The 12,792-nt window shown below is 46.6% G+C and overlaps 1 protein-coding gene across 17 annotated transcripts in view; it reads right to left on the reverse strand.

Moving 5' to 3' along the window:
- Positions 1–12,792, reverse strand: part of DYRK4 (dual specificity tyrosine phosphorylation regulated kinase 4) — a 50,525-nt gene that overhangs the window by 20,265 nt on the left and 17,468 nt on the right. For 12 of the 17 annotated variants that reach the window (XR_004440086.1, XR_004440085.1, XM_033223151.1 and 9 more), the window contains 4 exons: positions 5,406–5,486; positions 3,712–3,822; positions 2,871–3,009; positions 1,012–1,187 (listed from right to left, as the gene is read on the reverse strand). Coding sequence is in view for 15 of the 17 variants with exons in the window: in XM_033223151.1 (XP_033079042.1) it covers positions 1,012–1,187; positions 2,871–3,009; positions 3,712–3,822; positions 5,406–5,486 (507 nt within the window). In the remaining 2 variants the exon portion in view is untranslated. Of the gene's footprint in view, positions 1–1,011; positions 1,188–2,870; positions 3,010–3,711; positions 3,823–4,243; positions 4,358–5,405; positions 5,487–12,792 lie in introns of those variants that run through there. The other 5 variants (XM_033223148.1, XM_033223143.1, XM_033223141.1 and 2 more) reach the window with 3 other exon arrangements.

Genomic DNA, 12,792 nt, shown 5'->3' on the forward strand with positions numbered 1-12,792 from the left:
ATATGCAGGTTGTCTTTTCTGGGATGAGGACCTATAGCTTGTATCAGGCTCCCAAAGGGATTCTTGACTGAAAATATTGAACCCAGGCTCTAGAAGGCACTGTGTGACAGAAATGGAATCCTTGCATCTCAAAGTGTGGTCCGAGGATCAGCAGCACAGGCATCACCTGGAAGCTCAGGCCCTAGCCCCAGACCGGCTGGATAAGAACTTGCATTTTAACAAGATCCTGCAAGTGGTTTGTGTTCATAGTAATGCTAGACTAACATGGCCCTCAATGCTGTTAATAAAATCTGCCTCCTCTAGGAGCCCTCAGGCTCATCTTGTCTCTTAAATCCAAGTTGTAATGAAATGTTCTGAAGAGGAAATTCCTGACAGCCCACAGTCTAGTGCACTAAGCATCACACATCCCAACATGCTCAGCCCTGGGAATCACTGCCCAGCTTTCACCTTCAGGCTGGGAAGAGGCACCGCCCTGGGGAAGCCAAGGGCTACAGTCAGAAGAGGAGGAGGAAGAGGAGCTGTTGGGATCAATTTTTAAAAAACAGAATGAAATTCAGCTCTATGCACCAGGGACTACAGTGACAAAAGCTTTTTGTCTGTGGGGGAAATGGCATCTATTATAAAAGAGAAAAGAGTCCATGTATGGGCTTGTATTGAGGAGACAAAAAAGGAAATGTTGGGAAAACTTCTCCTTATTTCAGTCTGGCCTTTTCCTGTGGGCTATGCAGGGAAGGAGCCTGTGGGAGCTCACCCAGGATGCAAACCAGCTACCCCAAGTACGCTTGGGGGAAAGTCAGTCTTCCATTAGTAGAGTATTTTGCATACTAAATTGCATGTTTCCCCATTTTCAAGCATGGTATTTCTTTGGTTTGGCACTACCAGAATACTTCAGGACATCTAGTCTCCAACATGTCAGCACCAAATACTACAAAATACCCCCGCTTTTATCCTTTCTAGACTACCTGTTGTCCCCGGGCCCCTGGAGGTTCCCATGGCCCCCACCCCCTTCACCTTCAGATAGGAGCCTTGCTCATCATCAAAACTTGTCTTGCTAAATTTCTCAGGAGCCAGGTCGAGCTTCTTGGCTTCAAGCCCCAGGAACCACAGCTCCGTGTAGCCCAGGATTTCACTTTGCTCATATGGAGACAGCTGATTCTTAAAAAGCTTTAGGGCCTCTGTGAAAAACACTACAATTGTGAGTTAAGTTGAGGCAGCATAGGATTTGCCCAGGATGCAGATGATGGCATCCTTCTAGGTCACGAGCCATCAGCCTGTTTCCCAGCTGGGTGGCTCACTGAGGACCATGCATCTGGCATCTCACAAGATGGAAGTATGACAAAGATAACTGTCAAGGTCTCGCACTTAGTTCAACAAATCAAGAAAAGAACACAAGGACAGGGAAAGGGAGAGCTCAGTCCCCATACACCTGGGGGTTAGAGCAGCGTGGATAAAAATTCCAGGAGTAAAATTAGTGTCAACAATAGTATATCGTTGACAAGTTGTCAAGTTGTCCAAGTTAATGTGGAATAAGCTATAATTAGTTGAGAGGCTTTGAAGACTGGAATGTCTGCAGGGCCAGACAGGTAACATAAAGGCATCATTAAAGGCCCAGGAGGCTTCACGCTCAAATCTGCAGCTGAATCAGGAAAGACCTCAGATTGCAAGGAGAGATTATGAGTTAGGACTTTTCCACACTGGCCAGATCACATCGGCGCCCTGGTGCGTGATCAGGGGTAAAATTCACAGTAATTGATAAACTACAGCATTCTCAGAGAAAAGAAACTAGGATTAGGACGGGGACACCATATTATCTGACAAACTGCTGAAGCGTTAGAGAGGGAACTGCAAGGAAAAAGAAAAAGACTTACAGGGGACAAGACTTCTGTTTTCATATAAGTGAAGGGCAGTCATGTATACGCTGAATAAGGCATGTTCTTTGCCCAGAGGACAGAGCCAAGGCATAAGACAGCAGGGGGGCAGACGGCAGCTCTGTAAAGGCAGAACCAGCTCAGGACTGAAATGACCTCTTCGTGCAGAGTTCCCAGAGTTGTTTAAGAACAACAAGCACCACTTTCAGTTTCTAGGTTGTGGTAGAAGAGCTGTGAAGCATCTGATGATGGCACCCATAGTGGGTGCTTGGTGGGTTTGGGTGGTCTTCCTTTGCGTCCTGATAGGTTATGAGTCTCTGAACCCCGTTAGAAGTCTAGCCACTGGCCAAAAACCCATGTGTAATCTTTCAGGCCTGACCACAAGGCAGTCCACAAAGGCTTCACCTGGCAAGCCTCATGGGTAAAGATGCCTCCCTGCAGCAGAGCTGGTGCACAGCCAGTGCATTGCAGTCTCTGAAGGAAGCTACAGCCACGGACAGAGACCCCTGGCTGGCCATGCTCTTCTACGCATCTGCATTTCTAACCAAGATCTGCCCCCAGAGGCTCCTCTCCAATACCTCCTTACCAAGAGGAAGGAGCAAGCTTCAACACCCTTTGCTCTGCTCTCTGTATTCAGTACCTTTCCCCCCCTAGCTCTTCCACTCTCTCAGTGCCTTCCGCCTGGCCCCTGGGTCCATAAAATGACAGGAACCTTCTGTCTGGCTCCTTAGGCAAATGAGACACTTCCTTCTGTCTGCACGGGTACATCCCGCCCTTGCCCAGAGTCACTCCATAGGGGAAAATTCAGCCTCCTATTCACCCTCTTGCTTATACTAACACAGTCAGAGGTTCAATGCTTAACTTCTACTTTCCTCGTGGTTTGCTGCCTTCATTGACGACTCTGACACCTAGCAGCTTAGCTCACTCCAGCACAGCTTAGCTCTTGACACCCTGACCTTCCATAACCACCTCCAAACCCTGCTACTACCCCCAAAGGCGTACCTGCCGCTGTCAGAGGCACCTTGTGCTTCTTTGGTGACTTCTCCTGTGCCTTGGGATCCTGGGTTTTAATGCTAGGGTGGAAAGGTATTTCTGAAGCCTTGAGCTCTGAGGCCGGCATCTGATTGTGAGCTTGAGTCTCCTGTCCAGGAAAAGAGGTTTGCAATAAATAACCACTTAAGACTCTCCTGGTGGCCATAACCGTTTATTTAACCAAAGACACCCACCTCCAGCCAGGCTCTTTACCTAGCTCTCCAGGGAGAAAACAGCAATTAAGAGACAGTAGGTTCTCCCTATCTCTCTCCCAAAGGAAGTATCTGTCTGACTCACACTGTTCCTGGGGAGACCCCTGGACCTTACAGTATGCTGTTGACAACCCCAGCAACATCTCGCTGTGGGAAGAGATGGGAACAGTTTTTCACTGCTGCTCTTAAGAAGGTGAGTTCCCAGCTAGACAAAGTGACTTGCCCAGGAGCACGTGAAATTATGTGTGTGTGATAGCTCTTTCTGTTGACATCTTGTCACCTATTACCTCATTTGGTCCCTACACAAAAGAAGCAGGAGGACATGGGAGGAAACTAATATTTTGTATGGTTCCACCTTTCATGCACAGCATTTCATTATTCCTTTCCTCGATGAATCCTCCTGACAGCTCTACAGAGGGACCATTTCATAGCTAAGAAAAGGTTAAGGACTTATTTGCTCAAGCTTATAGTCATTGTAAAGAATGAGAACAGGACCAGAACCCAACTCTTCAGCAGATACTGTGCTTTTCCCCACCATCCTGGGCCTTTCTAAAACCTTGGACTAAAACCTTCTCAGGGTCCCGTCCATCTGCGCTCACCTGATACAGCAGGGATGACTTCAGCAGGACTTTCTTGCTAACGTGTGGGAAGCTTACCATATTCTTCTTCCCCTTGGTGTCCACAAAGGGGAGTGAAGTAACACTGGTGTTCTGTAGAAGGAGAAACTGCATACATTACAAAAGCCTTAGGCAAGAAAACGTCTCCAGGGGTCATTTCTTTTTTTTTTTTTTTTTTTTGAGATAGAGTCTTACTCTGTCGCCCAGGGTGGAGTGCAGTGGCCGGATCTCAGCTCACTGCAAGCTCTGCCTCCCGGGTTTACGCCATTCTCCTGCCTCAGCCTCCCGAGTAGCTGGGACTATAGGCGCCCGCCACTTCGCCCGGCTAGTTTTTTGTATTTTTAGTAGAGACGGGGTTCACCGTGTTAGCCAGGATGGTCTTGATCTCCTGACCTCGTGATCCGCCTGCCTCGGCCTCCCAAAGTGCTGGGATTACAGGCTTGAGCCACCGCGCCCGGCCGGGATCATTTCTTCTAGCCCCCTTTCCCAACCCCCAACAAAAAATGAGCCTAACCCCAATCTGGACATAAACCTATTGTTAAAGTTCTTGGCAAGAAATGCAGATTCCAGAGCAGCAGAGTCAACAAGCACATGGGCTCTGGGTTTGAGTCCCTGCTCTACCACTTACTAGCTGTAGACTTTCAACAGCTCACACTGACTCTTCCTCGAAACCTCAATTATTTCATCACTACCATGGGAACAAAAATGGGGCCTACCTCATAAGGCTTTTGCGAGGTAAATGAGTCAATATATAGACTGTAAGTGCTGGCCATTATTATCATTACTCCAATATCTTACCACCCCAACGCAGGGAAGTTCTTCCTGTTATATCACACAGATCTTCCTCAGTGCAACATAAGCTTCCATTTCCTCTATGACTACATTATTGACTTGACCTACTCACTTGGATCCCTGCCCTCCTCCACTGAGTGATTGACTAATTAATCAGGAGAGAGGTCAAAATAGCTAAAATTTGGAAGCAACGTAAGTGTCCATCAACAGATGAATGAATAAAGAAAATGTGATCCTTAAACACAATGCAATACTATTCAGTCATAAAAAAAAGAATGAGATCCTGTCATTTGCAACAATATGGATAGAACCAGAGATCATTAGGCTGAGTGAAATAAGCCGGGCACAGAAAGAGAAATATCACATGTTCTCCCTTATTTGTGGGATCTAAAAATCAAAACAATTGCATTAAGGGAGAAAGAGATGAAAAAGATGGTTATTAGAGGCTGGGAAGGGTAGTGGTTGCGGGAGAGGTGGGGATGGTTAATAAGTACAAAAACATAGATTGAATAAGACCTTGTATTTGATAGCACAACAGGGTGACTATAATCAATAGTAATTTAATTATATTTTATTGTATGTAACACAAAGGGTAAATGCTTGAGGGGACGAATAACCCATTTTCCATGATGTGATTATTACACATTGCGTATCTCTATCAAAACATCTCATGTGTCCCATCAATACATGCACCTACTATGTACCCACAAAAATTAAAAACATTTTTAAAAATCGTGTGGCAATGGTGATGTGGATAGAGTGCTGTCATCATGTTAGGATACATGTCATGATGAACTGGCCAAAACTGCCTGTTCAAAGCTACCCTGGCCACCCGCCTCTCCTCATTCTCTCCTAGAGAAAAGGAGCTGAACATCACTCTCTACCTTATGAAAGACTTGGGTCATTCTGGAGTTCTTGGTGTTGGAAGGTGGCTTCTGGACTTGAACTGAAGGTTTACTTCCAACCTGGATCAAGCGGAAGAAAATAGGAACAGGTTGGCATGGCTTCATCCCACACTGCATATTGTTGTTTCATTACAGTAAACAAACTATGCTTGAGGCCAGCTCTCCTGACCCCTAAGCTAGGAAGAGCCAAGAGAGGCTCCAATAGGTACTCAATGAATGTATGAATGGATGATTATCCAAACAAATGACCTTTCCCAAAGTGTTCATCCTGGATGGGCTTGGCCTGTGGTTTTCATGCTTTAAAAAAATCAATATGACCTTTTCTTCCAGTAAAATCTTAACTAGAGACCCCGGATACGGTAAGGAGTAACAGTTGAGCTGCTCTTGCTCTTTAGAAAAGAAAATGGCCATAACGTGCAGGTTTGTTACATATGTATACTTGTGCCATGTTGGTGTGCTGCACCCATCAACTCGTCAGCACCCATCAAGTCATCATTTATATCATGTATAACTCCCCAATGCAATTCCTCCCCCCTCCCCCCTCCCCATGATAGGCCCCAGTGTGTGATGTTCCCCTTCCCAAGTCCAAGTTTCCTCATTGTTCAGTTCCCACCTATGAGTGAGAACATGCGGTGTTTGGTTTTCTCTTCTTGTGATAGTTTGCTAAGAATGATGGTTTCCAGCTGCATCCACGTCCCTACAAAGGACGCAAACTCATCCTTTTAGAACTTAAAGTATAATAAAAAATAAAAAATAAAAAAAATAAAAAAAGAAAAGAAAATGGCCGTTGCCTTGCCTGGAAGTCTTTTCACCCTGAATGTGGCTCTGAAGGTGGCATTGTGGAATCCGCCCGGTGGAACACAGGCACCCAGCCTGTGACCTGATCAGAAGAGACTTCACATCTAGAAAGGGTGAGGAGGAGAAGACCAAAATACTAGAGCAGTGTGTCCCAGAGGGTGGCAAGCACACCACAGAGGAAGGGGACAAAATATGTGTAGTGCACAGATAGTTACCTAAGGGGTATGGATTTACTGTAATATCCATTTGAAAAACTGTAACGAGCACATTGAACCTGCAACATTGTGGTTGTTATTATTTAGGATGAGATTAAAATTTCAGTTAAAAAAAAATAAGGCCAGGCATGGTGTCTCACACCTGTAATCCCAGTGCTTTGAGAGGCTGAGGTGGGACGATCGCTTGAGGCCAAGATTTCCAGGTTATAGTGAGCTATGATCGTGCCACTGCACTCCAGCCTGAGCAACAGAGAGAGACCTTGTCTCTACACAAAAAATAATAATAAAACAGAGTGTGCGGACTATGTAGGCGTGGCAAAAACTGTGAAGCTGGCACTCCAATGACTGAAGCTTAGCAAACAACAGGCTACAGCTTGAATCGAAGTTCTGGTCTTTGAAGCCAAAACAGGGGTTCTCCTTCTTCCAGACCTCCCCTATGGAACTGAAGGATGCTTATCCAAAGCTGACACACAGCTGGTATCAGACCCACTTCTGTAAAAAGTTGGCCGCATTGAAATAACAACTGGGTACAACACTTAATATCATCCAGCACAGCTAAGTCCCGCACAGCACAGTAATGATGAGGACTATTTGGGACAGTCAATCTTGACCTCCTGGAATAGGGAGGTAGTCTGAGGGAGAGGGGTTGCATAGAGCATGGGACATGGTCTCAGACCATGTTAATTCGCTAATGTGCTATATTTAGGATTCCACTATTGAATGGAAAATGATATCTGAGCAAATATTGCAATTGCAAATCTCAGAGTCTCCATTTCTCATCAAGTAGGTATGTGGGGATGAATATTCATCAGCATCGTCAATAACAGGCTGACATTGAGGATGCGGCAGGGAGACTGGACAGATACATGAAAGGTACATGAACAGAATACAACCCAAACTAAATACGAAAAAAAGGGCACGAACAGTGAGTATCAACAAAGAAGGAAAAGATCACCGTGAACGCAATCAGACCAGAAGGATGGTGGTAGAGGCGGTGCTTTTCTGAATGGGTGAGGCTTGGTCTGGGCTTTAACTGAGAGGACGGGTAGGAAGCATGCTTGCTCAGTGAAACACCACCATCCAGGCGTGCCCCAGGGCTCTTCACTGCTCATGCTGGGTAAGCAGGAACAGGGGGTTGACAGCGGGCCATGGAAAGCACTGAAAGCCTAAGAAGCAGTTACTCAGTCCTGTGATCCTGCTCTTCTTCTTGCCTCAAAGATTCTTCCAGCAACACCTCCCTTCTGCCTCCCCAAGCCAGAAGGATGCACAGAACCACTGAGTTGCGACGGACCTTGGAGATGCATTCATTCTTAACGCATTTACTGAACATATCTATGTGCCTACCAGGCAGTGTGCTAAGCACAGATCGCACAGTCCAGGCTCCCTAGCAGTAGAGCCCAGACACCTGTATTTCAAGCTTCCCCAAGTGAGTTCTGGGCTGGCAGATTTGGGAGTCACATTCTAATACAATCCCCTCCTTTGGAACTGGTCTCTCCTACCTCTGAACTTTTGTTTTTCTTTGTGTCATTGATGTTTATGTATCCTTTTTAACTTTTTACAAATTCTTCTCATCTTCCCCCAGGAAATTCCACGGCAACAAACATTAGGCTTTCCACAATGTGCCAGCCCTGGAACTTCAACACCAGTCCCTCTGGCTAGGTCATCGGGGGGTGGGGGACCCCACAGAACCTACCCTGTGTGTCAGTGTCCACGCCATCATTACAAGAACCTGAAGTGAGCTGGGACCAGCTCCAGAGCCGATCGTGGATTTGTTGCATGTCTCAGGAGGGAGTAGGATTTCACTGAGTGTCATGTTCCCTGACACTCCTTCTTTGTATGATGTCACAGGGAAGTGCCTCAATTGCAAATTCATATTAATGAACACAAGCTGACAACCATCTCACTTTCAAAAGTGAGAGTCAGGGCCAGCCGGGCGCACACTGACGCCTGTAATCCCAGCACTTTGGGAGGCCAAGGCAGGTGGATCACCTGAGGTTGGGAGTTGGAGACCAGCCTGGCCAACGTGGTGAAACCCCATCTCTACTAAAAATACAAAAATTAGTCGGGCGTGGTGGCAGGCGCCTGTAGTCCCAGCAAAGGTTCTGTGATTGAAGTACAGAGCATGGGGTAGCAGATGGGTTACACATATTAATACAAGAGGGAATGGTCACAGAGGATTCCTGGAGAAAGTGCTGCTATGGCTGAGGCCCAAATGCGGGTGAATGATGGGGACATGGACTGGGTCACATGGCGTTGGAGTGGGTGATGGGAGAACATTCCAAGCAGAAACAGAGCAGGAGTGAAAGTGCTGACATGTAGAACAATGCCGGTTTGAAAATGGCAAGACTTGCAATGGCCGGAGCCAAAAGGCAGGAGTAGCAGTTGAGGAATGAGAATTGCTTGAACCCGGGAGGTGGAGGTCGCAGTGAGCTAAGATCGTGCCACTGCACTCCAGCCTCGGCCATAGAGAAAGACTCCATCTCAAAAAAAAAAAAAAAAAAAAAAGTGAGAGTCAGAAGGCTTTTTCAAACTCAGATTGTCACGATTTCTCGCTGTGAGTGGTATGATTATGTAAGAATAAAGATACCCCTTCACCATTCTTTGCCCACCACATCCCTAGTTCAAGCCCCTGTTGCAATGGTCTCCTAAGGAGTTTTCCTGCCTCTCCCCAGTCCATCCCATCCTCTACCTTCCTCCTGAGTGGCCTCAGAAATTAAACATGAGCATCTGATCACATTAGTAAGTTGCCTACATCTCCTAGCAACTTCCCAGGGAGCAGTCCTGGCTCACAAAGCGCCCCCAGCCTCACCCCTTGTCACAGCCCTACCCCTGCCTTTTGGCTCCTGCCGTTGCAAATCTTGCCATTTTCCAACACGGCACTGTTCCATATCTCAGCACTTTGGCTCTTGCTCTGCTTCTGCTTGAAATGTTCTCCCATCACCCACCCCACCGCCAAGTCACCCAGTCCATGTCCCCATTGTTCACCCGCATTTGGGCCCCAGCCATAGCAGCACTTTCTCCAGGAATCCTCTGTGACCATTCCCTCTGGTATTAATATGTGTAAGCCACTCGCTACCCTGTGCTCTGTACTTCTATCATGGCACCTGCAAAGGCTTGTTAGACAAGGTTGTTTTACTGGTTTCTTCTTCTGGTCTATAAGACTCTTTTCTATTTTATTTTATTTTATTTTATTTGAGACGGAGTTTTGCTTGTTGCTGGAGTGCAATGGCACCATCTCGGCTCACTGCAACCTCCACCTCCCAGGTTCAAGTGATTCTCCAGCCTCTGCCTCCTGAGTAGCTGGGATTACAGGCACCTGCCACCACTCCTGGCTAATTTTATGTTTTCAGTAGAGATGGGGTTTCTCCATGTTGGTCAGTCTGGTCTCGAACTGCTGACCTCAGGGGAACCTCCCGCCTCAGCCTCCCAAAGTGCTGGGATTACAGGCGTGAGCCACTGTGCCCAGCCAAGACTCTTTAATAAAAGACTTGGGTCTTACCTCAAAGCCTAAGGTGATATCTTGCATTACAGATTGAGCATCCCTAGCCTGAAATGCTCCACTTTTGAGTGCCAACAATGACACCACTCATGCGCACAAACTTTGTTTCATGCACAAAATTACTCAAAATATTGTATAAAGTTGCCTTCAGGCCATGTGCATAAAGTGTATGTGAAACACAGATGAATTCTGTGTTTAGAGTTGGGTCCCATCCCCAAAATATCTCATTACATATATGCAAATATTCTTAAATCTGAAAAAGTCTGAAACTCAAAACACTTTTGGTCCCAAGCATTTCGGATGAGAGATACTCAACCTATAGTAGGCAATTAAATATCTGCTAAAGGAGGAGGAAAAGAAGGTGAGAGGGAAGGAAGGGAGGGAGCAAGACATTTGAGGACCTAGCACTTGTCCTGAAAGATCCAAGACGACTCTAGGCTGCCCAGGGAGACAGCTGAGCTTTGAGTTCAGTCCTTCCCCCTCCTGGTGGCCAGTCCACCCTTGCCCTGTTCTAGCCTCATTCCTTGCTCCTAGTGGCTTCTATTCCCACCAGGAAACAGTGCTGCCCTGCTCCCCAGGAAGGAAAGTCTCTAATCAGTGAATTCACACCAGAGAATCTTTTCTGCTCATGCCCCTCTCAAAGGCAACGGCAATTTCCAAGAGAATACCTGGAAAAGGAAGTGCTTTGTTCCAAATAAATGCATTGCTACTCAAAGGAGACAAGAGATGGTTCATGGTAGGAAAGAAGAACCTGTCTGGCAGAAGCCTGTTCCCATTACAAATAGCACTGACCTGACCATGTAATGTCTGTGTCAGAGTGGATGAAAGAGGTCCCCTGAAGGATGGAATTCCCAGTCCCATGTCCCACTTCAGTGTCTTGTCCCTAGGTGCTCTGCCTTCCCCTCTATTCTGCCTTCTCATCAGGTCAGGCCCTGACCCCCAGCAAGCACAGCCTCTCTCACCTTGGCTATAAAGCTCTCCGTTTACCCAAGGACCGCAGGGGAGTATATGTCCTGCCCTTTCACGCCAAGACCCAAAGGATAATAGGACTGGTCCCTATTTAGAGCTAATTACAGCAGAACTCCAGAGGCACTGGCTCATCTTATTACCTGGGACAGAATGCTGGATCTCCTCATCTGGACAGTTCAGGAAAGATAGCAACTGGACTCTCTGCAAGCCTCAGGCCACCCAGCCTTTTCAGAAAGTCACACCTCCATCACACCATCCCACCTCAGTCATACTTCACAGGTGATTTTCCTATTTTCTCAGCTGACTCCTCCTTGTCTCTTCCTCTTTCCCATTAAAAAAAAAAAAAAATCCCCAAGTGCCTGGCGGTTTGATGGGCAAATGAAGCTCAACTTCTGTGATATCAGCTCACAGCTTCTTCTTTACAGGCTCTGTCATCCCTTCCCAGAGGCCAGAACTATGGAGTTAAAAATAAATGCATTCATGCAGGGAAGGGGTGTGGCCAGGAGAGAGAGAGAAACTCTTTGGGGATTTTCTGCAGAATGCAACTAGTTAAGACAATCAGGCTCAGCAGAGCATCACAAAGAACTGGGAGGGAAGGAGGGAGGGAGGGAGGGAGGGAGGGAGGTGGCTGGGCTCCTAAGGGTCCCCAGCTAAGGGATTCAGCTACCCTGGCTGCTATAGACCTCGAACAAATCCCACATCTCTCCCATTGCCATTGGAAGCTTCGAGTCTGCCCGTAAAGCCCCTTTGCTGTGCATGAGGAAGCCCAGGATGCCTAGATAGGGAGGAGCCACCTCCAGATCACACCAACAGCCACAGCTGCACCCCTGGGACTCATTAGGGGGATGAATGTGGCCAGCCTCTTGGGAGGACCAGATTTTCTTCTCACTCATGTAGTAGCCTCCCTGGGGTCCTACCCACCAGCTCTGTCCCTGCCAGAGGTGGAAAGAGGAGGCCCTGCCATCCTTAAGGAAGGGCAAGAGCCTGGAGGTCCAGACAGCTGGAGTCAATTTCTGATGCATTCAGTGCAGGGCCTTGGGGAGATACTTTGTTTTCTGGACTTCCGTTACATGCAGCTTGGTAAATCATGTTGCTGAATGTGACCTTAGGGCATGTGTAGTATAATGCCCTCAATTGACATATGGAGAAAGAGAGGCAAAGGTTATCCAAGTGACTTGTCCAAGACAACACAATTAACAGCAGCAAGCTCGTCCAGAACGTAAGCCCTCTAGCGCCGTTTTACTGTCTCATGCTGCCACCCAGTGATCTCCTCTGACCTCTTTGTGTTCTGCCAGGAAACCGGGTGACAAGGGATGATAAAGTACTTCCCCTCCAAAGGTCTCTAATTAAAAATAAGATCATGCTTTTATTCTGATAGTGCCTGAATTCAGTTGACAATGGAGACATTCAGAAAGCAAGCATTTATTCTATAAATTAGACACTAAATTCCCTATAATATAAAGTGGATTTATGCATCATGTAGGTGGGTTTAAATAGATAATTTCTAAGGCTCTATTTCTATCAATTTAGATAGCATGCCTTTGCATGCTTTTGTATATGTTATTTCTTCTGTCTGAAATGCCCTCCCTCCAGTCCACATGCAGCCTCCTTGTATAACTCCAGGGGGAATGATTCATTTAGACGAAAATATGAATAAAGAACCCTGTAACTCATGCCATGCGACAGCACTAAACTGACTGGCATGTCAGTGAAGCATGAGATGGTACACTGGGCATCAGCCAATGGCTTAAGAAAACTTTGTCTAGGCTCCCAGAGAACTGTTTCTACCTGCATGAGAGCACTCCCATGCCTCAGTGTCACTTGGCCATTGTATGTTTTATTTTTTATTTTTATTTATCATTATTATTATCATGATTATCATTAT

This window comes from Trachypithecus francoisi, unplaced genomic scaffold (assembly GCF_009764315.1).
Source record: "Trachypithecus francoisi isolate TF-2019V2 unplaced genomic scaffold, Tfra_2.0 Lachesis_group11, whole genome shotgun sequence".
Taxonomy (NCBI): Eukaryota; Metazoa; Chordata; class Mammalia; order Primates; family Cercopithecidae; genus Trachypithecus; species Trachypithecus francoisi.